Consider the following 26,885-nt stretch of genomic DNA (forward strand, 5'->3'; position numbering starts at 1 on the left):
TCTGGCTGTCTCTTGTGACCCTCTTCTCTGGCTGTCTCTTGTGACCCTCTGCAGGTCTGAGTCCAATTCCTGGAAGCGTGAAGTATAATGAGAGTGCTGGAGGCTTCTACTATGAGGAGAGTAATAAACTGCTCTCAATTACTCGCAACAGATTCATTCATTGGTGAGTTCACGGCCTTCTCTTAGATGGTACAAGGGGCATGGTTGGGTGGTGAGGGTTTCTAACTCAATCAGGTGGGAGATAAAACAAATCGTTTTAACTCACAGAATTGCAAGCAAGCAGCTGGTTGGTTACTTTGTGGTGCATACAAGTAGTTTCTCTACCCAAAAGTACGGGAAATGAAATTCCTCAAATAGCATTGCCTCCCGATTGTTTTTGCCTTTCAATCAGGGTTGGTAAGGCGCAGCCACTCACCTGTGAGCGTCTTAAGGCTCTGAGGGCAGAGGCGTGTTGGCTCATGAGTGCTGGGGTCATCCGAAGAGCCAGGTCTTGAGGTCCTTCCTGAACTGGGGCAGTGAGGGAGATTGCCGGAGGGGGGAGGGTGTCCCAGTCTTTGGCCACGAGGTAGGACAAGGGCTTTCCTCTTATTCTGGTCTAGTTGGTACGTGGGACGGTGGCCAGAGAGTGCTGGGCTGATCGTAGATGTCTTTTGGGTGCGTGGAAAGAGAGGCGACTGTTCAGTTTTGCAGGTCCGGTGTTGTGAAGGGCTTTGTGTGCGTGGGTGAGGTGTTTGAAGGTTATTCTTCTTTCGACTGGAAGCCTTTGGAGACCACAGAGGTGTTGGGTGATGTGACTGCGACGGGGGATGTCTAGGATCAGTCTGGCTGTGACATTCTGGAAAGTCTGGAGTTTGCGAAGGAGCTTCTTGTTGATTCTGGTGTAGGGAGCGCTGCCGTAGTCCAGTCTGCTGCTGAGTGTGTCTGTGACAGTTTTTCTGGATTCGGTTGGGATCCATCTGAGTCTTTCGAGTCATGCAGAGGACTTCTGTCTTTTTTGAGTTGATTTTCAGGCTGTTGTTCTTCATCCAGGTGGCAACGGTTTTCATCCCTTCTTGGGAGTGGTTTGGTGTTATTGGGTTCGTTGGTGAGGATAAGCTGGGTGTCGACGGGGTAAGAGACGATGTTGAGTCTGTGGTTCCTGATGATGGTAGACGTTGAAGAGGGTGGGGCTGAGGGAGGAGCCCTGGGGCATTCCACAGTTTGTCTCTGTTGGTTTAAAGAGGTAGGGAGGAAGTCTGACATGCTGAGTTCTGCCGGTGTGGAAGGAATGTATACAGTCGAGGGCCTTGCCAGGAATGCCGTCGTCGTGGAGTCTGGTGGCTAGGGTGTGGTGGGAGACTGTGTTAAATGCTGAACAGAAGTAAAGGAGGATGAGGGCTGCCCATTTTGCCCTGGTCGAGGAAGGAGCGGATGTCGTCGGCGAGTAGGGAGTTTGCTATCTGGGTGTTGACGGCCTTTTCGATGACCATGGCTGCGAATTGAAGCAGGGAGATGGGCCTGAGGTCCTTCGGGTCCGTGGAGGGTTTCTGCAGGAGGGAGTTGACTTCGACGTGTTTCCAGTCGTCTGGGAAAGTGGTGGTCTCGAAGGAGCAGTTTGGGTGTGATGGTAGAGGTGGCTCTGTGGAAGATGTGGTGTGGATGGGTCTGAGGGTGCTCCGGAGTGGGTGCTTTTCACGGTCTTCAAGGTGTTTTCTGTCATGAGCAGGATCCATTTGAGCAGGGTCTGTTGGGTGGCATTTCACGAGGGGGGCGTGGTGTGGTGGTCTTGGATGTTGAAGTTGTCGTAGATCATCTTAATCTTGTGGTGGAAGAAGGTACTGAGTCTGTTGCAGAGGTCTAGGGAGGGTGGAACGTCTGTTTCGCTGCAGAGTTTGGCGAATTCCTTGATGATGGATAAGAGCTCTTTGGTGTTGTGTGCGTTTGTCAGCTTTGGGTCACAAGAAGGGAAGGAGCCAATACTGGAGGGCGATGTTTTAGCTCTTTTTATTGAGTTGTTCAAAACAAAGTACTTTGTAACACAAAGAAATAAGGGTCCAGGATCCTTTTCTGGGTTCTTCAGGTTCCGTCCCTTGGGTTGGGTTCCAGGTTTTCCAGCGCATAAAAAAAAAAGAAAACAACAAGGCTTTAGTGGGCTGGTTGCTTTTTAGAGGGTTGCAAGGAAGGGGAGTGTGAGGGAATAGCCAGAACCACCACCATCAGTAACACGGCAGATATAAGAGAGAGACTTGTGTATAGTGCATAGAAAACACGGTGCCCAGGCGGTCCCTCCTGATTCCTACCCTGTCCCTCCCCTCTTAAATCTTAACAGTGAACTTAAACGAGCACGCACCTGGATAAGCCACGCGTCCTCCTTCGCGTGGCTGGGCGATACACGGTAACGTTGGCCTCCTGGCTTTTCAGCTACTGCTGTTTCCGGCGTCTGGTTCTCCTCCGGTCCACTCCTGGCGCCTTCTCCACACCCGGTGTCGGCTCTCGGGAAGGGCTCCACCGCGTTGGTCTCGACTCCCGGTCCCGTCGTGTTGGTCTCGGCTTCCTCGGTTCTGCTTGCGTTGTTCTCCTGGCGCTTCACGTCCTCCTCCCACGAAGAGTCCTTCTGGGCCACACGAGCGCTGGCGTCTTCCGGGTCTTCCCTCATATCACGAGGGGTTGATCCTGATAGGCCCACAAAGTCAGGTGGTCCAGGGGCGAGGCCATCCTCACGAAAGCAAAGGCTGTTCTTAAAGGGCCCGTAGCAGTCCGCCTGTTGGTGAGACGGAGAATCGGTTAGCTCAGCCTGGGCCGAGCAGGGGACCCCCTGACAGCGTTGTTGAGAATTCTGTCTTGGAAGGATTTCTTCCTTGTGGATTTGATGAGATGGTGGTGTGCAGTGGTGGCTGCTTTGTAGGCGGTGCATGTATCTGGGTTTTGTTGTTCCTCCTTATCGAGGCGTCTGGATTCTTGGAGTGCAATGGTGAACCTGCTTGTTTTCTTGATGTGTCTTCAGGTGGTTCTCTTGAGGGAGTGAGTTTGTCTGCGTAGTTCGTGATCCGGCGGTGCAGGTTGCGTGCTGTGGTGTTTACGTCTGATGTGGTTGGTGGTGGGGTGCTGAAAAGGGTGAAGGTGAGCCTTTTTTTCAGCTTCTGCGGGGAGGTGGTGGGCGTGCTTATGAACAGTGGGTTTTTTGAAGGAGAAGTGGTGATCTATCCAGAGGAGTTCCGTGGTGTACCTGTAGGAGATGCTGTTTCCTCCAGTGAGGACTGAGTCGAGTGTATCTCGCTGTGTGCATGGGGGTGGTGACTAGTTGTTTCAGTCCTATGTTGGCGAGGTTCTCTAGACGTGAGGCGGTGTTTGAGTCGTCATGGTTATCCGGGTGCAATCAGGCCGGGGATGGAGTCGATGAAGGGAGCCGGAAGAAAGCAGACCAAAAGGGTAGTAATCAGAATCCACAAAATGACCAGAAGTCTTCAACAGGGCCCCAACAATCCAAGGAGGGTGGGTCCCAGAATTCCCAAAAGAAGAAGACTGATGTTCCAAGAAAACCATGGTGCCAATACTGTAAAAGTAAGACTCACTGGTTTAGTGAATGCACCAAGAAAGGCCCAGCCCCTACCACTGCTGCCCTAAGGCCCCTGCACCCCCTAGTACAGTTAGTAGTGGTAGTGTACCCCCCAAGGCTTTAGTTGGGTTAACCCTGGGAACCTAGGTGGGATCTGACTTAGTCAGAATACCTACTCAGGCAGTTCTTGTTTGTACTGGGGACATGGATATGACCCCTACTGTCAGTCCAGTACTCTGGGCAAATACAGACAAACGCCTTTAATCAATGGAAAGATGGCTCAGGCCTACAGGGACACATGCGCCAGTGTCACTATGGTGACACCAGCATTTGTGGACCCTGATCAGATCATGCTAGGTTCAGACTACCTAGTGACCAATGCTAGCAATGTCACTATCAATCACAGTATGGCAGTTGTTAACTTCTCCTGGGGAGGGGTAACTGGCCTCAAAAGGGTTGTAGTTAGTTCAGACCTCCCAGTGGATTGTCTCTTGGGCAATGATTTGGAATCCTCCATGTGGCCAGATGTGGAGTACAGGACTCATGTAGAAATGTTAGGTCTCTCCTCGCATGTCCTTGCTGTGACCAGGTCACAGGCCAAGAAATGCCCAGCTGAACAAGTGCTGGATCCTGGAACAATGGACCAGACACCATCCAAGAGAAAGAGCAGATGGGGTAAGGCTGAGCCTTCCCCCCTGCCTCAGGTTGAGGATCAGCCCTCTCAGGAGGCTGACCCAAAGACCCCAGAAGGAACTGTCCTAGAAGAGCTTGAACCTGAACAGGTTGAGTTTCTTGGGACAGGGGGACCTTCCAGGGCTGACTTGAGGCAGACACAGTTAGACTGTTCCTCCCTTGAACCCCTCAGACAGCAGGCTGCTGCTGAGGCTGCAGGGAATGCTACAGGTGCCCACAAGGTGTACTGGGATGAAGGACTCCTATACTCTGAGGCAAGAGACCCCAAACCTGGTGCTACCAGGAGGCTGGTCATCCCCTTGTCTCTTAGAGGTTTCCTTCTCACCGTAGCCCATGAGATTCCCCTTACAGGTCACTTAGGCCAGAACAAGACTTGGGACAGGCTTGCCCCTCACTTTCACTGGCCTCATATGTCTGAAGACACCAAAGAGTTTTGTCGCTCATGTGTCACCTGTCAAGCCAGTGGCAAATCAGGTGGCACAACAAAGGCCCCCCTTATACCACTAACTGTGGTGGGGGTGCCCTTTGAAAGAGTGGGTATAGACATTGTTGGACCAATGGACCCCCCAACAGCATCTGGGCACAGATTTATACTGGTGGAAGTGGATCATGCCACCAGGTATCCAGAAGCTATTCCCCTTAGGACCACTACAGCTCCTGTTTTGTTTTTTTTTGGGAGTTTTATATAGCGCGAACTAGAACCGAACCGAATCAGTTATCAGAGCGCTTTACATAGCACCAGTTACGTTACATGAGGACGCACTTTCATTTTAGGCACGGGGAGATTACGTGATTTGCCCAGAATCACAGGGGGTTATTGGCGTCGTTACCGAGACTCGAACCCAGATCCCCAGGTCCGAGGTCGAGCGCCTTAGCCGTTAGCCCAACCCCTCTGTTGTGGCCAGGGCCCTCCTTGGAGTTTTCTCCAGAGTGGGGTTTCCTAAGGAGGTTGTCTCTGACAGAGGTGCAAACTTCATGTCAGGATATTTGACTGCAATGTGGAAGGAGTGTGGTGTAAATTACAAATTTACCACATCCTATCACCCACAGTGCAATGGGCTTGTGGAGAGATTCAACAAGACCCTAAAAGGGATGATAAAAGGGTTACCTGAAAAGCTTAGGCGAAGATGGGACATCCTTTTACCCTGCCTCCTGTTTGCTTACAGAGAGGTCCCACAGAAGGGGGTTGGCTACAGCCCTTTTGAGCTTCTGTTTGGGCATCCTGTAAGAGGACCCCTATGTCTTGTGAAGGAAGGATGGGAGTTACCTCTCAAAAAGCCTAAGCTTGACATAGTGGACTATGTACTTGGTCCCCGCTCCTGTAGATGAGGGGTCCGCACTGAGTCGTTTTAGGGTTGTTCTGGATCTGGAAATGGAGGTGCTCCATGAGGGTTGTTATTTCGCCCTGGAGGGGGGTCATGCGGAGTGTGCTTTTGTGAACGACGGTGATGTATCCTCCTAGACGGATGGGCGGTCCTTGCGTAAGATCTTGTATCCTTCAGGAATGGCAGTGGTGATGTCGGGTGTAGAGGTGCCGTTGGTCCAGGTTTCCGAGAAGAAGGCAACGTCTGGCGAGTAGTTGTTGAGGAGGTTCCAGATTTCTGTGGCGCGTTTGTGTAGGGAAAAGTACGTTGAGTTCAATGCAGTTGAGTGGTTTGTGAGCGTTGATGTCCGGTAGGCTGGGATATGCTGCTGGGGTACGGAGGTGGGTGAAGGTGCAGCGGCAGTGTAGACAGGAGAGCGGGCCGTGGTGTTGGTGGGTGTTGAGAGCTGGCAGTTGTTGTTGCATCTGAGGTTGAGGTTGTGGTGGGTGCTGGTTGAGTCATGGACGGGTGCAGAAGGGCTTGCTTTTGGCGCACCAGTGGCGCGGTCATGCAACGGCCTCCATTGAGTAGGGATCGAAAGTGGCGGGTCAGCTGTGAGATGGGTAGGACACACTGGAGAAGGGAGGGGCCACTGGGGCAGCAGCGGCGGGGGAAATGACGGAAAGACTGAAGTGAAAAGGAGAAAAGTGACAGAAGGGCAGAACGAAGGAAAGGTGAAAAAGGCACAAAAGGAAAGAGACAAGAGAGGCAGAGGTGGAGCAGCAGAAGATCCGAGTGCTCTCCCACTGGACCACCAGGGATAAGGGGCAGGCAGGAGCCTGCGGGTGGAGACCCCTGCAACGGAGTTCAGGGGGCAGCACTTGGTGGTGGAGCCGTGCAGGGGGCGAGCAGTCACACTGATCAGGTCAGTGGACTTATTCCCAAGGTTTCAACCTGTGTAGAAGATGCTCATTCTGTCTTGGATAGGTGGATTTAATTTTTGCCCCTTTCCTCGGAGTGAAACCTTTCCTCGTGGAAGTTGCAGCCCAGCTCACCAAGAAGTTAATGCGAAGTGAAGACCTGGTAGAGTCTGGAAACTTTATGTGGGAGGCCATTGGGCAGGATAGAGCTTCTGGGCACTAGACTCCATGGGGGTTGTTCATCACTGGTGTCTCAGGGCCCCAAATCAGGTTTTCTCAATAGCGTAATCGAGTTATTCCTTTAGATGGTTGACTCTCCTGGGCAGTTGACGTTTAATAGTCAAGATTTACTGCACCATGTGAGCGGAATTAGCGACTCAGACGACATCAATAACACTCAAAAAGCAGTGTAAAACACTACTGTTTACCTGAAGGAGAGTCCTTTATTCAGTGATAAATAAGGCAGTTAAACATAGGAAGTGCAGAAAGCCAGAAGGTGCAAGAACCTGGGGGTCCCTGCAAATGTCTTTATATCATTTACATGATAGATTTTGAAGTTACCTATAGCCAGTGTTATTCAGTGGAAAGCATTTGAGTATTCTTAGAAGCTTTAAAACGTGTCAAGCTTTACTCACTTATCAATAGGATGGCGGTACCAGACCTCCGGATACAGACTCTAGGTGGAATTAAAATCTCCATTTTATTTGCATCTCCGGATGCAAAATTCTGCTAACGTTCGCCATAAACATTATTCAGAACTCACCTGGACCTAAAGAACTACCATCCAAATCAAACGAGAGTCCCACCAGACTAAAGAAAGTAGAGATTTAAAGTGCTTGAGCTTGTTCAGTCTGTGTCTAGTTTAACATGATTATTAAGGTATAGATAGATGCACAGTTGAAGTTGAGACCTTTGGGGCCCCTCTTCTCCGATTCGTCCAATCGTTTCCAGTGGGGAGAACGGCATATGTAGTATTGCATCAGCGCTCATGCAGCAGCCTCTGAAGGTATACACTCTAGGGGCCTGTACCTCGAGGAGGGCATATGTAGAATTGGATCAGCGCTCATGAAGCAGCCCTTGAAGGTGTAAACTCTAGGGGCCTGTACCTCGATGCATATGTAGTATTGGTTGAGAAAATCAACAACCCTGGATTGTCAGGATACCTCCTGATTTCTGCAGTGCACACATTTATTAAATTCATCTCTACATTCATCGAATGCATCATAAAATGTGCTGTTGTGTCCAATGTCATACGTTCTCCAGAGCAGCAGCGAAGGAATGCGAGCCCTTCCACAAAAGATTGTATCAGCAGACCTGGATGCAAGAGCGGCCCATCGACACAGTCCTTTTATGGTTAACCAGGAACATGGGTTTTTCCAACAAGGAACCCAAAATCCACTGATCGACTGAGTGGGCGGGCGAGGGCACAGGCGCGGACGAGGGCGCGGACGAGGGCACAGGCGCGGACGAGGGCGCAGACGAGGGCGCAGGCGGACGAGGACGCAGGCGGCCGATATTTGAACTGAAGGAACGGTCACCTCATTCATTGACTTCAACCGATACAGTTAATTGGCCAAAGGCTGCTCTCGGATCAGTGACACCTTCCTACTTGACACCATAATAGTCCTCACGTTTCACAACCTGCAGCCTTGGTATGCTAAAGTCCCAGTGACTCCAGCAATCCGAGCCACAAAGAAAGATTGGTAGAAGATATTGCAGTTGGGTGTCATGGCAGAGTTTCCAGTGAGAAACCCAACAAATCACCTCTGTGCAGATATCCTTCCTACAGAAAGCCATAAAGCCAATAGGTGTAACTTGCATTTTCACCCCTGATAAAAACATTAAAGAAAAGCCCACTGTAGTGAAAAAAGGTAATAAAGTTTAATTTCTGTATACCGTACATCTATGAGTTAAAGATTTTAAGTGTGTTGATTTAGTTTACTTTTTAGATGTAAAATACTCCCTCCTGATTTCCAATACAAGCACTCCATAGACAGTCAGTCGCTTGAGAGGAAACAGTAGTACTCCCCTGCGTGGTGCCAAAGTCCACTTTATATAGCCACAATTTTGCCAAACCTTTTAACGGGTATTTTAGCTAGAATATTGAATCCCATGTTAATACGTAAGATTGACTGGTATGAAGTGCGTTGTTCGATGGGGTCTTCCTTCCTTTGGTAGACCCAAAATAATGTTTTGCATGGTGTAGATGAGGAAGCGGGCACCAGAGGTGTCTGCACACCTGCTCCCTGGGCTGACTTGGCACACTTGTCCATTTTGATTAGTTTTGTTTGTAGAAACGAAGGGCCTTGTTCTTTGCCATTGCTGGACGATGACCACAAGGGTGGTCGTGTGGGGGAATGTGTGTGGTCAACAAGAGGCATGCTGTGTGTTTAGCGGGATCTAGTGAAGTCCCTGTCCATATTGGCCAAAGTTTCAATCTGCAAGGTCGCTCTGCTCAACCTGCTTGTGACATTTTGTGCAGAGTTGTGTACTTGCCCCTCAACTATTTCTGAATATCAACGGATGCATAGACTACTTGATGGCCTGCGACGCCTCCCCGGTTCTTGCGAAGACTAAGATTTCAGGCTTGTTGTTCGCAGAGGATATGCTGTTTATACCAAAGACTCCCAAAGGCCTAGAGACTCTTCTGAGCAACTTTAGCCTGTCTTGTTTAGACCAATGCTTTGTGATAAATGAAAAGTAAAACCAAATTCAATGCTATACATTTGCACAGAGGCTTTAAAGGTACAATATTCCCTGAGGGGAAACAGAGTGCACCAATGTGATTACCTCTGTATTGGTCTGTTTCAAAGTTTCTGGGTAAATCAAGTTACTAAAAGCTCCCTCATTCTGAAATACAGAGCGGCAACATTATTAAGATTTGCAAATAAGTCCTTTATCCATCCAGTCTCTCTGATCCTCGAATCATGGAGGGCCAAGGCTGTGACTGCAGGTGTTGGACTTGGCCCTTCTGGCAGGTTCACCCCTGATGGCGCAGTGTAAAGTGCGTGCGCTCTCTGAGTGCGTGTGTGAGATTGGCCTGCCCTCCCATAGGAATGAATGGGGAATATGTGTGTCCATGGTAATTCCTGATGCGTGGGGAGTGCAAGGTTGAGTTTGGTATGTGTGTTAAATGTTCTTGTTTTCCTACTTGAATCTACCAGGGGCGTGCTGCTGCTGGGGCCCAGGGGAAGGCTTGCCTCCCTGGGCCCTGCACAGCCCCTGGATTGCGGATGGACTTTGTGTCTGGAGGATTTCATTAGTTGCTATTCCTGGAACCCCTTTGGCCTTTCCTTCCCAGCCTCCAGCACCTTTTTTAAGATGGGAGCGCTGGGCTCCTTTTCCCCGTGGATCCTTCATCACAGGTGCCCACCCTGCATTATGCCAGTGTTTTTACATTTTAAATAGCAGGAGCCCACCCTGCTTTATCGTCCAAATCGGAGGGAGCCTACCCCTCATTTGCGCTCTTTGGACTTATTTTATTTATTTTTCGGGTGCCAACCCCGCTATTTACTTTTTATTGCGAGGGAGCCTACCCCTCTAATTCTGCCCCCGTAAAGAGCCGCAGCCCGCGGCCTGCTTGACTGTGGGTGGGGCCGCAGGACGGAAGTCCCGAGTGCGGCCGGAAGTGGTGTTCGCAGAGAGGAGGTCGGGAGCCCACCCGCCTCCTCGAGCGGAGAGAGAGAGGAAGGAGAAGGAGACCGAGTGATGGCCGCCCGGGGCTCCCGTAAGCTGTGGAGAGCCCCGGGGCCGGCAAGAGACAACCGCCGAATGCTGCGGTGCTCCCATTACCAGGAGGGAGTCCTGGAAAAGGAGTTGGTCCGGAGCCACGAAGGCTCCAAGCCCTAAGTCCCGGTCCCGAGATGGGGGACCGGGTGAAGACCGGCGTATGCAGACGGCGGGCGGGGCTCCCATGAGGAGGGAGAGCCCCGCCAGCGCCGTTGGCTATGTCCTGCGGGCGGGGCGCGAGGCACTGACCGGTGCCTGCCACCGCCGCGACAACAAGAGAGGAGCCTGTCCCCCGCCGAGAGCCAGTAAGTGTAGACGGCTGGCGGGGGCGGGGGGGTGGACGGACGGCGCCACACATGCACCCCAGGCACCAGAGTGGTGCCCCTTCCCCGAGCGGCCCCAGATGGCAGTGGGCTGCTCCAACGCTGATGCAGTCCTTCCCCGAGCCCGAAGGCTCCAACGATTGGGGACATGATTATTTTCAGAGCCTGCGGCTCCAACGTTCGGCCCCCATTGTTTAGAGCCAAGAGGGCTCCAGCCAGGCCGCATTGCTTCCCGCTGCCCCTCGTGGGCATGGTTATCGCCCATACTCATTTTCCTGAGGTCCAGGGGGGGGCCCGTGTCCCCCGCCCCCCCAAGAGCCAGTGTGCTCCAACCTTTTGGGGGCACATTTGTTTAAGAGCCTAGAGGGCTCCCATGCACCACATGTATTCCTAGAGCCTAGAGGGCTCCCACGTTCTGCGCAGTGTTGGTTCAGAGGGCTGGTGGGAGCCCCTGTCAGTTTTTAAATCACAGCTGCCCAGCAAGTAGTGGGCAGCTGCACCGTTTAGGTTCTTTCCTTTCTAGGGACATGTACTTTGGACTCGGGAGTGAGTCGCACTCCTTCGCCCCTACTTTGGCCTTCCCCTGCTGCGCAGCACTTAGTGCCAGCTGCAGCGTTTAGGCCCTGTTCGTGTCCTCCGCTATCCAGCAAGTAGTGGGCAGCTGCTACGTTTAGTTTATGGCCTCAACTGGACCCTGATGTGATTTATGTACTGTTGTGAATTATGCGCTAATGCTTTGGGTGTTAGGAGATGTACTGTGTAGGATGTTTTGCGCACCCTGTGTTTGATACCTCTAGATATGATGTATGCTTAGGAGGTTGTGTGTTACCTAGTATTGTTTATGCTAGTGAGTTCATGGTTCCCCGCGTGATGTATGCCTATGGTGGTTAGGATTGCGTAGTGTGTACCTACCTTTGACCAGTGGTTACTGGTTGTGTTCTACAATGGGTATTTGGTGCTACAATTATTCTATGTGCTAGAAGTGCTGTTTCTACTCAGTGCTGATTCTGACAGTGGTTCCCGTGGCCCTGTCATGTGTACATATCCCTTGTAAATATTGCCCAGTGCCCGTTGGCACAGTGTACATAATGTGCTTACTATTCCAAGGTGGTTTGAGACTATAAAGGCTAGGTTATATATAACCTTGTGTGGAGTTCCTTTTGTGGGGGGCCTGGGATGTTGTTGCTGGTGGGTGCGTGCGCAAAGGCTTAACTCACATTGCCTCCGGGATCAGCCTTGCTGCTTGTGTCACGTTGCTAAGGGGGTGAGCAGGGGTTATCTTTGGAGTGTAACTCCCTTGCCCTGACTAGAGTGGTGGTCTCTGCCTGGCTTTGGCGCAAGCCTTAGCCAACCAGAGATCCCATTTCTAACAGCAGGTATCTACGGTGCAGAACTGTGGGGGTCACGTTAACCTAGACGCACTGGAAGTGGCAGAAAACAACTTTCTGAGAGTGGTACTTAAAATCCCCCAAAGCACCCTGTCCGGGGGGGTGCCGGGTTGGACGGATTCTCAACCACCTGAACTGGAGTGGGCGGAGTGAACAGAAACACTGGTGCCTTCAATAAGGGTGTTAGTGAAGGTTTTATTGGGATGTACGTTTTTTTCATTAACAAAAGATGGGGGGGGGGGGTGATCTCAGTCTGTAGACAGGGTAGTACTTCAGGAAGCTTTGTGGTCCTGGAGGTCTTCTTCCTGTATGGGACGTCTTTTCACCGGGGACCTCTCGTCGGGTACCGTAAATGAAAGGAGAAACACGGGTCAGGCACAGAACTCTGGGAATAGGGGTAAGGGCCGGGAGTGAGGACACAGAGACCGTGTAACGTGCTCAAGTTATAAACGGGCGTGCTGAGGAGTGCTCGTGCTCACGTAGGGAAAGTCGCATACATGGTTCACACCGGGGGCTGCCTCCGCCTCCCAACCCAACCCGCGACCCGGCCCGTACCTCTCGAAGCCACGCTCCTCCCGTGGGCGCGTGGCAGGGCGAAGCGTCCGACCGTTGGCCTCCTGGCTTGTCGTTCTCGCTTTCTCTCTCCTCTCGACACCGTCCTCCTTCCTCCTCGCGCTCCGTCTCCTCCGGGGAATCGCCGTCCGTCCGCTTTCTGGCACTTCCGCCTTTTGGCGTCACCATCCCGATGAGGGGCGGAGTCTCGTAGTCCTGAGCCAGTTCCTTAAAGGAGCCGTCCACGGCATCCTCCTCTGGCCAATCACTTTCGGGGTCTTCGGGGTTCTCGTACCAAGTGCAGGCTTGCGGCTGTGGGGAGAAGGTGCATGGTAAGAGGGGGGTGGCGGACCACCAGTCTTTGGGGGTACTCGGCTCCTTACTGCTGGACCCGTGACACACCCCTTTTAGTCTTTAAACTTGACTTAGGAATCTGGCCCATTGCCCAACCAATTCGCCTCAGACCAATCTTGGTCAACCTGAACCCATCTGAAGCAGATCACTTGCTAGTAAACTCATTGTTTACCCCCTCAGATGGTGGTGGGTCATAAAATGCAAACCAGCTTGCATCTCCCAGTTTCTGGCCAACCATGAGGTTCGCTCTGGACAGTGCACCATCATCTGCCCATTTTCATCATGTTTTCAATCATTCCAAATGTAGGGCTTTCCTATGAACTAGTTGGTTTCAACGAAGAGATGTTTTACTCCGTACTGGCGCATTAGATTTGTGTCACGAATTAATCTATCCATCCACGTGACTTGACCAAGGTTGGAGAACATGGCGAGTGACTTAGAAGATAACGGGCTGAATAAAGTGTATAAAGAAGTACCTCACAATAATTGTGCGATTGCCGCATAGAAAGGTTTCGTATATTCAAAAGAGAAAGATGAGGCAAAGATAATTTGAAAAAGTATTGAAGGAGTGTTTGGTAAGTGGAGTAGTTTAGCAGATGTTGCGGAGCCTGTGTTCTTCGTGGGAACGGAGGTGTCTTGGCGCTTAAGGTTTGAGGTTACTCCGGTGAGTGATCTGTTCTGATCTTGTGTTCGCAGGACGTCGGCAGCGGATACTCTGGAGCTGGTGGAGGAGTCTCTGGATGTCAACCTGCTGAACAACGCCGTGCGCCTGAAGATCCCACACTGCAGCATCTTGCCTGGTGGAGTGCACATCTGTGAAACCCAGAGCAATGTCGTCCTCCTCATTGTCACCAACCAGACGCTGCACAGACTGCTGCTGCCGCACCCCTCCCGCATGTACCGAAGCGTGAGTAACTGAGAGCTGTCACACTTGGCACGGGCATAGAGACCTCCAATCCATTCACTCATCTCTTTGAAACCTAACTCGGGACACTTTTCATACTGATGATCTTGAGAGCATGTTCTACTCAACCTGTATAGAATATATCTACATGTCTCTCGCTGGTGCTCTCCCTCCACCTGACCCACCCATGTCCCTCTGCAATCCCACGCTCCCAAATCCTTGCTTACATTCACTTGTCCATGATGTCGGTCATCACTCATTCCCTCTGCGATATTTTCTTGGGGACATTACATGACCTGTCATTTGCCACTGCTGTCCTGAAGCCTCAAACTTGTGACGAGCCTGTGGTGTTTCCAGCCTCCTAAAAGGAATGTTTAGAGCATTGCATATGTTCCTGGTGCTCGCATAAAACAGTGTCTAGTAGTGCGTTGTGTTTATTTATTTATTTATTTATTTATCGAGACCATTACAAGGCGCTTGCTTTACGTGTAGTATGTTCTTTACACAGGAGCTGGTTATCGAGAGCCAAGTGCAGTCTATATTCACCGATATTGGAAAAGTGAATTTTCTCGACCCTTCGAACTACCAATTAATCCCGACCACTCCTGGTCTGGCCCCCAACTCTTGCGCCTCTGCGGCCTGGCTGGGCAGCGATGGGGAGGCCCTCTTCGCTCTGCCGTCAGCGTCTGGTGGGATCTTCATTCTTCAGATGCCCCCGTTGGATGTTCCCGGTAAGTAGGATTGAATTGTGGACACGTCTGTTGTACAGTGATGTGGGAGCCAGGGCCTGGGCTTTGATGTAGTGCTTCTCCGTTTTAACCTCCAGATGTTTCAGTTGAGAGTAGCTGCTGCGCTGTGTCCACCAGAGCGCTTCTCACAAGCAGCACATGGTTGCGTGAAGCTAGGCCCCTGGTGCTCTGTTCTAGGAGGGTGCACTGTCCCTGTTGTGCACTGTGGTCTTTAACTAGGTGTGCCTTGTGCAGAGTGGGAAAGCTAATGTGCTATCTCTGGGGCAATTGTGAACTCGTGCTGCCCCTGGGGTAACGCATTAGTGAATGGCAGACTGTCTGTTTGAAGCAACCTCTCGGCCTGTCACAGTGCAGGTGGGTGCAGGAAGTGACTGCAGCCGCCTACAGGCAGATGTCTGGGCAACCACCTTTTCTCTTTCAGAAGGAGTCCTCGAGGGCGCACGGACTGTGTACCACCTATTTGTGGAGCACTTCAGTGTGCCTCCTGGCCACCTCTTTGCCTCTGCACCTGCCTTAGTAATATAGCGCAGAGGTAGTGCTTCCCTCATTAGCATGGGGACCACGCCCCATGCTAATGAGGGAACGCCACCTTAAGATAGCGACGGGTCTATCTGCATTATAACATGTGCCACACAAGAATCTCTGGTCCCTTCTGTACTACCATGGTAGCCCAGGTGCCCTGCAAGCAGGTGCACACGTGCTTTGCGCCCCTGTGACATGGCTCCTTGTGGGGGGCCATTCACGTCTGTCCCGGTGGAGTTATGTTGGTGGGTGAGCTCAAGGCCGTCACATTGGTGGTTTGGGCTTTTGGTGTTGTCTGCAGACACCTGCAGTAGCCGTCACTCAGAAAGAACGCTACAGAAGGTAACGCAATAATTATTTGCTGCTGCCTACATTGAGATAGTCCTGTGACTATAATTATATTGATAGTCCACTTGGAGTGCCGCAGTATTGTGACCCTGAGAGATCAATGTTCATTGGAAGTACTGACCCTGGAGGCCTCCCACTTCCGCCACCCTATCTGACATGGTCCAGAGCTACGTAAACATGTGGGCTCCTTACTTATGGGGGATCTGGTGGGTCACCCATGCTGGGAATAACCTAGAAAAGACCCTGTGGGGCGAGTTACAAAGTCACTAGAACGTTCAATATTTCCTTTTCCATCCCCTAGAAAGCAGTTTCTGAGGTCTTGGCTCCATCAGTGCTGTTGGAGCTCAGACTCTGCTTTGTTTGCGTTGAATTTATTCTGGGCCTGCAGTCTGTGAGCGCTGTTAGAGGTTCATGCTTTGCCTGTGTGATGCAGGTCCTCTAAAGGAGTCTTAATGAAGGGAACTTTCTTGTTTTTCCAGGGCCCGTGTCCGTGGTGGAGTTGAAGCAGAGCTCGGTGATGCAGCGCCTGCTGACCGGGTGGATGCCGACAGCCATTCGGTATGGACTGTTCGCTAACATCGGTGCAGCATTGAGAATCATTGGATAGTGGGGGCTTCGCTGGCTCTGTGGGGTGTAGCTGTTCAGTCTCTGCGTCCACCATGCACACATTCAGAGTAGCATTCTCAGCAGGGCGTCCAGCAGTAATCCTACTCTTTAAACACACCGCATTCTCTTCAGTGCACGCGTTCAAATGGATTACTTGCATCAATACAACAAACTTCTCTATGCCAGATATTGATTGTATCAGAAGTACAGACATAGTAATCGATAGTAACTGTCCAGGTCCAGACTGATCACTCCTCTGGCAGTGCTGTTTGCGTTTCATTGTACATGCGTTCATATTCTTGCACAGTGTCGCGGTGACCCCTTCCTGGGTGATCCTGCACTCTACAGACCTGCATAACATGTTACATTGTCCATTCGAGTCTCGCTGTCATGATTTTTCTGAATTCAAATAAGTTTGTTCCTTCCCTGTCTTTCCTTTTATTTCCAGAGGTGACCAAGGCCTTTCTGATCTGCCCATCAGCCTCCTGGTTCACTGCCTTGAACATGATGCCTTCCTGTTTGCTATGTGCCAAGATCACAAGCTGAGAATGTGGTCCTATAAGGTGAGCAGTCGGGTGGCCTGCAGATCCGAGGGGCATCTCTTGCTTGTCACACAAGGATAGACCTACATCCCCTCCCACACAGGTTTTGCGGTCATGGCTCGCTTTCTGCCACAGGTCACGGCTGCTTCTCTACTTGTAGGTACTGCTGTCCTTTGTACGTTTGGAGGTGCAAGCTGTGTATTCCATTCAGATTGACATGTCTCACACAGGGCTACATTTCCGATCGAGGTCTGATTGTGTGTAAAGTGGTGGGTCTATTTCACCTTCATACTGCAGGAAGTCAGGGCTGCACCCCACACAGTTTTGGTCATCTCTGTGTGCCCAGCACCGGTCTCGGGGTCAGGATTCCTTCTGCAGATCTTTGGTGCAGGTTGTTACCAGACCAGGTCATGTCAGGGATGCGTCTCCGGCTTGGTTTAGGTCTAGAAAGGAATGTCTTGAGTCAAGTGCAGGTTGAATCTCTCCTAGAACTGAAGGACGGGGGTGGGTCTTGTTGTGGCACGTAAAGCACCTATTGCTGACTAGAAGCAGAAACCGATGTAATACAGAGAAGAGCCCGGTTTTAGAGATTTGTTTTTAAATTGGATGAAACTAGGCAATGCTGCGATGTCCCCAGGAGTGCTCTCCCAAAGGGTCTCTCCTTGCATGGGAGCAGCGCTGAGCCCGATGCCCCGGTTTGGGATTGCGAGAGAAGGGTATTGGTATGACAGATGAATGAGATGTTTTCCAGGTGGTTCCAGCTATGGGGAGAGATGTGTATTCAGGGGAACATAGGTAGCAGTTGTCATGGGAATAGGCAGCAGCCTGTGGCTGAGGTTATGTGGAGGAAGGTGGTTCATATATGGCCTGTCCTGGGCATGTGTGCAGGGGCTAGAAGCACCTGGGAGAAGGTATGGGCTTGGGGAGGCCTCACTGTGTACTGTGGTCTGTCATGGGTTTGTGTGCAGGGGCCAGAAGCACCTGGGAGAGGTATGGGCCCGGGGAGGCTTCACTTTACTTCTGACGTCCAAAGTGACTTTTCTTTTTCCTTCACAATGTGGTTAAGTAGCAACCTCTGCTGGACAGAATCCCCTTCAGTAATGAAATTGTGTTGTTGTACTAGAAGTAAAAGGGTGGCTGCAGTAAGCAATGTTGTTTTACTCAATGTATAGGCATTTCTGATGGATACACCTGCCAGTGGATTCCTCACCTTGTGAATATCCCTTGCGCCGGCAACATTCGGAAAATCCTTTTGTAGCTCTTCACGCCGACGTGGACGACGTCACAGAAGCACTGCATCGCGCGCGGCTCCGCTGACGTCACTGACTCCATAATAGGACTCCGTCGGCGTGATGACATCAGTACCCATTTTTCCGTGTCGTCGACGCTAACGGTTTTTCTTGGGATTCTCAGTAGCTCATTTGTAACTTTGTTACTGTTGTCTTCTTCAAGTTAAATCTTGTTTCCTGTCGAAATGTCTTCGAGGAAATCTGGGTTCAAGCCCTGTGGTGAGTGCGGAAGGTTGATGTCTATAACGGATCTGCACGAGGACTGCGTATGGTCTGTCGTCGGACCACGACGTCCAAGGATGCCCCTGTTGTAAGAAGATGAACCCCAAGGCGCTTCGAGAGAGAGAGGCGAAGCTACTTGTTGAAAGGGGAAGAAAGGTAGGAGGCGGTCGAGGGCGGCTTCGAGGTAGTCTTCGGGGCATGCTTCTCGATCCAAGATTAAGCATAAGAAGAAGAAGCACGGGTCTCGACGTCATTCCGAGAGGGAGTCGGATCCGAAGTCGAAGTCTCCAAAACGTCGACATCGGAAGGACTATGTGTCTCCTTCACCTGTTGTGCCGAATCCGTAAGGTGAGCCTTCTCCTGTGGACTCTCCGGAGCAGGCTCCGGCGTCGAATCCATCCCCGACTCCGACGCACTCTCCAACTCGAGAGGAGGAAGAAGCACCATTGCCTGAAGGGTCTTTGACTCTGGTGCATCATCCCATGGATCCGGTTGACCCGATTCCGGTACCTCGACAGGAACAGAATCTGGGGCCTTATCCACCATTTCCAGGCCCGGGTCAAGACCCGACGCATTATTTAAATGCAATGTATGGGGTCTTTTCAAGAGCCATGTACTCCTCTGGAGCACCGTCTGGTCCCATGGGTCCAATGACCTTCAATCTGGGCGTCCCTCAGATATATGCACCGGCGCCTTTTATGCCGGCGACGCCGTCTTGGCATTTCTCGGCGCCGAGGTCATCGACGCCGATTCCATCTTCACCGGCTCCGGTCTCGACTCTACCTTGTACGCTCCAGACTGATCTTCCGGCTCCGAACACGGAGCCAGCTCCGTCGGCGCCGATCCCGAGAATGAGGTCTAGGCGGGAGGCTCAAAGGATGCTGGAGGAGCAAAGGTATCGTGCAGAGGAAATGGAGGAAGGAGAGTGTGACGGGGCGGGATGCCCCTGCGAGGAAGACTGGGAGGAACATACAATGTCCCGTGACTAGTGGTCAGCTGTTCCCTTGTCGCCCCTTTCTCTTCCCATCCAGCAGCCTACTTCGCCGTCTTCGGAGGAGTGGCCGCCCGCTAACGCTGACTCCGAGCACCATTGGGGATACGAGGAAGAAAAAGGACGCTGCCCCTTTAACCCTGCCTTGGGCGACGACGAGACTCCGCCCATCCAAAGCGTCACCGAGCCAAAAGGAGGAGGATCCTGGAAAACAGCGGACGGCGAATTCCCGGAGGAAGAAGGCATTGGGGATTGGAGACGGAGTACGGAAAGTAGAAGCTACGCGGAAGACGACTCCTCGACTAGCCCAGCTGAGACCTGCAAGCCAGGAGGCCAACGTTCCTGTGAAGCCCCCCGCCACGCTCCCGCGGGAGGAGCGTGGCTTACAAAGGTACGGGGCAAAGTGGCGGGTTGGAGTGGCCAGCCGACTGTTTAAGCAACCCGTGTACACCCGAGTCCCTGTACCCCTACCTCACGAGCACTACCGGCACTGCGGTATCTTGTAAAAACACTTTGCACGTGGTTTTCCCTCACTCCCGGCCCTTGCATAAAAAGCTCCGGACGTCCCAGTGATTGCTCCCTCTCTCGCTTTCCTTCCTGTTGGTATCGACGTACCCGCTGAACATCGTGTGGAGGACATTTGTGAAGTTACCATTCTGGCTGCAACACCTCCCTTGCATCGCGGCAACACCCTGGCACTCCCTGCTTTCCCAAAGGGCGTCAGAACGGAGCCTGACGAGTTCGCCCGGATAAGACTCTCAAGCAGGAGAAAGAAAGCGTATCTGAAAATAAAGCCCTCTTTGAAAGCATTATTTCAGACTTCTGACTCAGTTCCTTCCCCTCCAGACCCTACCCCGGTACAGAGAGATACAGGAGTCTGATGATTTGATTAATGACCTTAAAGAAGCAAGTGGTTTGGAGTTATCTCCCGAGTGGGAGCTTTCCTTGGCTCCTGATGTCCCATCAAAGGATGTAGCACCATATCACATGGTCATTAGAAAGGCAGCTGAACTCTTAGATTTGAATCTGCCCACTGCAGAGTTTAAAACTAATATTTTGACGGAGGTACCCAATTCTCCCTCTCCAGTGGTGGAGCCGATGCTACCTTTTAATGAGGCAATTACAGATCCAGTTATGGAAGTGTGGCGTAAGCCTTTTTCGTCTCCTGCAGTATCAAGGGCTGTTGCAAGGAGGTATAGGGTGGCTCCTGGGGATCCGGACTTCTTCCCTCAAATCTACAAATGCCACATGCCTTTTAGGGCGTTATATTCACGCTCTGATGTACTCTGCAAAGCAGTTGGTGCCAAAGATACCTGAGGAGGACAGGCAGAACTTCAGTGAGGTTCTTGTGGATACACAGGCTGCTGCTCGCCAGGTGATCCAGAGTGGTTTGGATACGGCTGATTCTGTGGCAAGGGTCATGGGGTCACCTGTTGCCACTAGGAGGGCTGCTTGGCTGAAAACATCTGAATTTTCGAATTTTCACCTGATGTGCAGGCTACTTTGATATGTAGTGTAGTTCCTATTATCCCAATAGGCTCTGCGCATTGGAATAATACCTTCAATAGTATAGGCCTAGACCAGACGTTAACTAGGTCTTCTATTGTCGATATTAGACTTAAAGTTTTGGGTTTGCCAGCTAGCTCAGAGTTCACTAGAAACTTTCTCGAATAGGCGAGGAGGAGTTGAACCTCCCTGGATAGACAAGAAGGGATTTAGTTTCTGACAACCATAGAACATGACAACTTTGCTCTCCCCTAATCAAGAGTGTATCTCTAGAGTCGTGTGAAAACAAAAGACAACTTATTTTACTCAGTCAGTACGTGCATTCTTAGTCTCACCAGATTGTAGAGAAAAGGAAGAGACGGTCGTGTTCAATAAAGGATGGTATTTATTGATCAGTCTCTTTTCTCATACAAGAGAAATGAATCGATATTATTGCAATACTTATGGTTAAGTAAAGTGCATACAATAAAAGCAGAAGTATAAAATAATACTGTAAAAACATTGATATGGTTTCTAAGCCATATGGTGGTTTAAAATGGATAAAATAGATACATACACATATACATTTGACTAATCGTACTCAACTGGTGTTTCTAACTACGCCTACCCCAGTGTACCTGACCTAAGCCTAATACGTGGGCGGGAATAGAAAGTAGCAGTTTAAGTTAAGTTGGTTTTGCCAAGTGACTGACTCAAGAATTCTCTGCAAGGGGTTATTCAGTTCTGTACCTGGAATTTAGGATGAATGAGGGATGGTATCTCTCGTCTCTGGTCTCGATATTCCAGGCTGCCTGCGAGGGCTACCCAGAAACGCCGGAGCTGGATTTCTCGGCAGGAGAAAGCAGCGTCTCGTTCTCAGCGCGTCAGGAAGGCGGGGCTGCGCCAGCGGGGTCTGCTCTGCTCTGGGCTTCGGCAAGTCTGGCTGCTCCGATCTCGTCACCACCGCGTGTGTTTGCTTAAGGCAATACCGGTAATATTTATACCTGTAAGGTGCCGAGATTGACGTAAGGATGGACATAGATACGTCAATAAGGATGTCATACGAACTGGTCGTTAGCACATTCTTTTGCTGAAGTTCTCAGTGAAATCAAAACAATGGCCGCAGGGTTTTTCCCAGGTTGTCATAGGTTTGATTTGTTTTGAGAACTCCGTATGCCTTATCAGGGGCTGGAGGAATATTGCTTGTCTAATTAGATGGCAAGCGTTATGACCTAATCAGATAGCACGTTCCTGTGCCGTGGTATGGCTTGATCAAATAACGGTTTCTGCATCATGGGATGGCTGCTAGTTAACTTGTTAACCAGAACAGGGTCAGGAATAGGGGGATCGATACAGAACCTATAGGAATACATCCCAGATAGATCTCCCTTTTGATGGTTCGGGCCTATTTGGAAAGAAGGCAGACGCAGCCTTGGAGAGGTTCAAGGAAAGTAAGGCGACGGCTAGGTCTCTAGGCCTGCAATCCAGAGGTTCCTCGAATAAAAGATTGAGGTTTTGGGAGATCTTCCTTTCGTTCTTACAAGCAGCCGCAGCAACAGAATTCCCTGTACAAATCATACAGGGGTAGAAACAGGAGCCGTGCTCGAGGTCGTCAAGCTTCCTCTTCCTCTTCCCACCCCCTCCTACCACAGCAAAGCAGCCCTAGATCCACCATTCTGGATCATGTGGGTCCTGTAGGGGGTCGGCTTGCTCATTTTCTACAGGATTGGGTATCGGTCCCATCAGACCTTTGGGTTCTCAATCTTGTAGAGAATGGGTATGCTCTTCCCTTTCGGGAGTTTCCCCCAAATTACCCTCCTTGTCAAGGATTCTGCACGAAAGACGATCTACTTCTCCTCCAGGAGGAAGTCCTGGCGTTGCTGAGAAAAGGTGTGATAGAGGTGGTCCCGGAGCAGGAAAGCGGTCAGGGATGCTACTCCCGGTATTTTCTGATGCCCAAGAAGGATGGCAGGTTACGTCCAATCCTGGACCTCAGGATCTTGAACCTCTTTTTGAAACGAGAAGTTCAAGATGCTCACCCTTACGCAGGTTCTTCAAGCGCTGCAGCAAGAGGACTGGATGTTGTCGATCGACTTGCAGGATGCGTATTTCCACATCCCAATCCTGAAGTCGCATAGGAAGTATCTCCATTTTGCAGTAGGATCGCAATATTACCAGTTTGCGGTTCTTCCATTTGGTCTTACTACTGCACCTAGAGTCTGCACCAAGGGGATGGCAGTGGTGGCAGCCCATCTCAGAAGGTCAGGGATACCAGTATTCCCTTATCTGGACGATTGGCTGATCAAGGCAGTCGCCAGAGATGGTGCTCCATCATCTGCAGATTACGACTCGGATGTTGTACAGGTTGGGTTTCTCCATAAACGTACCCAAATCTCACCTGGTGCCCTCTCATCGCAACCTGTTCATAGGTGCTGTACTGGACACAACTGTGTGTCGTGCATTCCCTCCACCTCAAAGGATTGGCGGCATACAGGAGTTGATTCCTTTATTTCACAATGGAGCGGTCGTTCCAGTCCTGAAGGTCCTTCACCTGCTCGGTCTGATGGCTTCCTGCATTCTGTTGGTCAACCATGCACGCTGGCACATGAGGGCGCTCCAGTGGTGCCTCCGCATGCAGTGGTATCAACACAACGGAGATCTCGGGGAGTCTGTGAGGATCTCCAGAGAAACTGCAGCGGATCTGTCTTGGTGGAGCGTGGAATGCAATCTGTCTCAAGGAAAGCCTTTCCATCTACCTCCATCGGTGGCCACAGTGATAACGGATGCATCCACTCTAGGGTGGGGTGCTCATCTGGGGGATGTGGAGGTCAAGGGTCTTTGGTCTCCAGAGGAAAGGTTGTTTCATATCAACCTTCTGGAATTGCGGGCAATTCGTCTGGCGCTCAAGGCCTTTCCCCCTTCCCTTTGCGGTCGGTCGGTTCAGGTCCTGACTGACAACACCACCGCGATGTGGTATGTCACCAAGCAGGGAGGAGTGGGGTCGCAGTGCCTTTGCAGAGAGGCTCTGCGTCTCTGGTCCTGGGTTCAGGACCATCAGATTTGTCTGATGGCAAATCTGGCCGGAGTTCTGAACGTGCTTGCAGACAGTCTCAGTCGGCAGTTCTCAGCCGACCACGGGTGGAGGCTTCATCCGGAGGTGGTTCGTCACGTCTTTCGGACGTGGGGAACTCCTTGGGTAGACCAGTTTCCCACTCACGACAACGCTCACTGTCTGTCATTCTGCAATTTCCAGTATCCGATGCTGGGAGCTTTGGGGGACGCGTTTCAGATGAGTTGGTGCTCACAACTCCTTTTGCTGAGGAAGATTCGCCAAGACCGGGCCCAAGTCATATTGATCGCCCCGGATTGGCCAAGAAGGGTGTGGTACACAGATCTTCTCCACCTCTCCTCATGCCCGCTGCTCCGTCTCCCGTTCAGGGCAGACCTCCTCTCGCAGTCGCAGGGGAAGGTTCTACACCCCCACCTCCAGACCTTACACCTTCATGCCTGGAGATTGAATGGGGCAACCGGAGTTCTTTTTCTCTCCCACCTGACGTGGTGGATGGTATTTTGTCAGCCAGGTGACATTCTGATTGCGATTACTTCGGCAAGGAGGGTAAGTGAGCTTCAAGCTCTTAGTTCCAAGCCCCCTTTCTTGACCATTCATGCTGAACGAATGGTACTCAGGACCAGGGCTGCTTTTCTGCCTAAGGTGGTAACTCCCTTCCATCTGGGACAGTCCATTACCCTCCCTACCTTCTATCTTCCCCCTCACCCTTCCAAGGAGGAGGAGAGACTTCACCGCTTGGACCCTAAGAGAACGGTGAGCTTCTACTTGGACAGGACCAGAGAGTTCAGAGTGGATGACCAGCTCTTCGTGGGTTTCGTTGGCTGCAGGAAAGGCAGAGCAGTGCATAAGCGCAAGCTGTCTAGATGGATTGTCTTGTGTATCAAGATATGCTACTCCCTGGCCGGTAAGGAACCTCCAGAAGGTTTGAGAGCTCATTCTACTAGGGCAAAGTCATCTACGTCTGCCTTGTCTAGGGGTGATCCTGTGGAGGAAATTTACAGGGCGGCAACTTGGGCCTCCCTCCACACTTTCGCAAAACATTACTGTTTGGATGCTGAGGTGAGGAGGGACGGTCAATCTGCGCGTTCTATCCTCCAGGATTTTCTGGTATAGGAGAGTGGACACCCTCCTCCGGGAGTGGGGACTGCTGTGGGACTCTATTCACAAGGTGAGGAATCCACTGGCAGATGTATCCATCAGAAAAAGAAGTTACTTACCTTTGGTAACGCTTTTTCCGGTGGATACAGTATCTGCCGTGGATTCCTCACATGCCCACCCGCCTCCCCTTTGTCCACCCTTGTATACCTGCATTAATAGCAATGTTTAGCAATGTTTCAATGTATATATATGTTGCTTTTAAAGGAAATGTATTATTCCATTTGCTCTACTGCATTGTCTTCACACTGTGTGTGTTACTTTGATTATTTTGTGCTGTGTATATATCTACTGTTGTCGGTCCGTCCGTGTGCCTCGAGGGCACGGAAAAAAGGGCGGAACTGATGTTATCACGCCGACGAAGTCCTATTATGGAGTCAGTGACGTCAGCTGAGCTGCGCGCGCTGCCGTGCTTCCGTCACGTCCACGTCGGCGTGAAGAGCTACAAAATAATTTTCCGAATGCTGCTGACGCAGGGGATATTCACAAGGTGAGGAATCCACAGGCAAATACTGTATCCACCAGAAAAAGCGTTACCGAAGGTAAGTAACTTGTTCAGTATACCTACAGCATAACTGATGTACTGAACATATCTTTACTATATGCATGGTTCAGTGCATAGTTAAAAAAACATATGATGTGAGGGATTCTTCTCCACACGCTGTACTGTAGTGTATGTGGGCAGGGCTCGAAAAATCAAAAAAATGGTACTAGTACTGCAGGACTTGTACCTTAAGAAAATGTCCTCGACCTAACTGCAACCTACTTGACCTCCGTCTCTGACAGCGGAGCAAATGTGACAAGATAACAAGATTTAAAGGCATCTTTATTGCTCATTAACTTTGTGAGCAATAAAAATGCCTTTAAATCTGGTTATCTTGTCACATTTGCTCCGTTTTCAGACAGAGGACAAAAGTTGGTTTGTTTTCCGACTCGCCAGAAAGGGCGAGTAGGACCTAAAAACAGCTCAACCTTGTTAAATTTAGCTCGACTATGCGAGCGGTTGAGTGGAATTTTCGAGCCCTGGTGGGTATATATAAATGATGCAATTTATATAAAATACCTTGAAACACTGATTCTTTGTTTTTAACTGTGTGTTCCTTGATAATGTGTTCACATTCAACCTGTGCTGAAAATAACTTGTTTCTAAATTGAACTATATTTATAAGAAATATTTTGGTTACACCTGACAGAACCATTGTACTTTTTGCAAGACTATACCCAGGTTCTGAGGGACACCCCATTGTTTATTAAGTGTGCTGTAGTGTACAGCGACCGTATATACGATGCGCAGAGTGCATGATGCGTATTATACAGGGAAAGGATTCAATACAGTATACATGATGTAGAGAGCAGTGCCCATACACATTGCAGCACACCTAGGAATACATCGGAGTACGTTCAGTGTTGTAAGCGAAGTGTGGCGTTGTGTTTACTATCTTCCTTCTCTGCACAGGATCAGATGTGCCTTATGGTGGCCGACATGCTGGAGTTTGTGCCTGTGAACAAAGAGCTGAGGCAGACTGCTGGCACTGGCCATAAGCTGCGGCTGGCCTTCTCCCCTTCGATGGGGCTCTACCTCGGAGTTTACATGCACGCGCCACGACGAGGACAGGTACAGTGGCAGCAAAACGAGAGTAAATGTGTATTCGGTGCAGAGAAACTGTGGTAAGATGTCAGCAGTTGATTAATCCATAGTGCTGAAAACTTTGCAGTCTTGCTCCAATAGGAGATAGCCCTAGTTGAAGCTTTTTTATTTATTAAACCAACACAACTTTTATCAAACGCATTTTAAAATAAGTAGGCGACTCAGAGTAACCTTCATTGGCTTCAGATCTGCATCTCAGATTACTCTGAGGAGCTGTTTGAGATCGAACATTTTATACAAATTCTACGATGCTTTACTCGTCTTGACCCACCCCCTCCCACCCTTCTCTCTGGGGATGGCACCCCCCCTCAGCCCCTCTCTCTTGGGATGGCAGCTCCCCCCCCCCCGCCCACCCCTCTCTCTTGGGATGGCAGCTCCCCCCCCCCCTCTCTCTGGGGATGGCAGCTCCCTCCCCCCCCCGCCCCTCTCTCTGGGGATGGCATCCAAGGACCGGTTTCTGGCTATCAGCCGTCATCAGCCTGGATAGCTTGACTCCAGTGGTGTGGAGAGCCTGGGACTCACGTCTGAGCATACCCAGCCCACTCGGGGTGCAAAT

At 50.8% G+C, this 26,885-nt stretch overlaps 1 protein-coding gene across 1 annotated transcript in view; it reads left to right on the top strand.

The window, feature by feature from the left end:
• The window catches only part of NUP160 (nucleoporin 160), a 289,550-nt gene that overhangs the window by 10,230 nt on the left and 252,435 nt on the right, over window positions 1–26,885 (top strand). Inside the window, exons 2-7 of the mRNA XM_078684503.1 lie at window positions 55–163; window positions 13,495–13,705; window positions 14,211–14,433; window positions 15,801–15,879; window positions 16,376–16,490; window positions 26,138–26,296. Coding sequence (XP_078540629.1) covers window positions 55–163; window positions 13,495–13,705; window positions 14,211–14,433; window positions 15,801–15,879; window positions 16,376–16,490; window positions 26,138–26,296 — 896 coding nt within the window. The remainder of the gene's footprint in view (window positions 1–54; window positions 164–13,494; window positions 13,706–14,210; window positions 14,434–15,800; window positions 15,880–16,375; window positions 16,491–26,137; window positions 26,297–26,885) is intronic.

This window comes from Lissotriton helveticus, chromosome 3_2 (assembly GCF_964261635.1).
Source record: "Lissotriton helveticus chromosome 3_2, aLisHel1.1, whole genome shotgun sequence".
In the NCBI taxonomy this organism is placed as follows: Eukaryota; Metazoa; Chordata; class Amphibia; order Caudata; family Salamandridae; genus Lissotriton; species Lissotriton helveticus.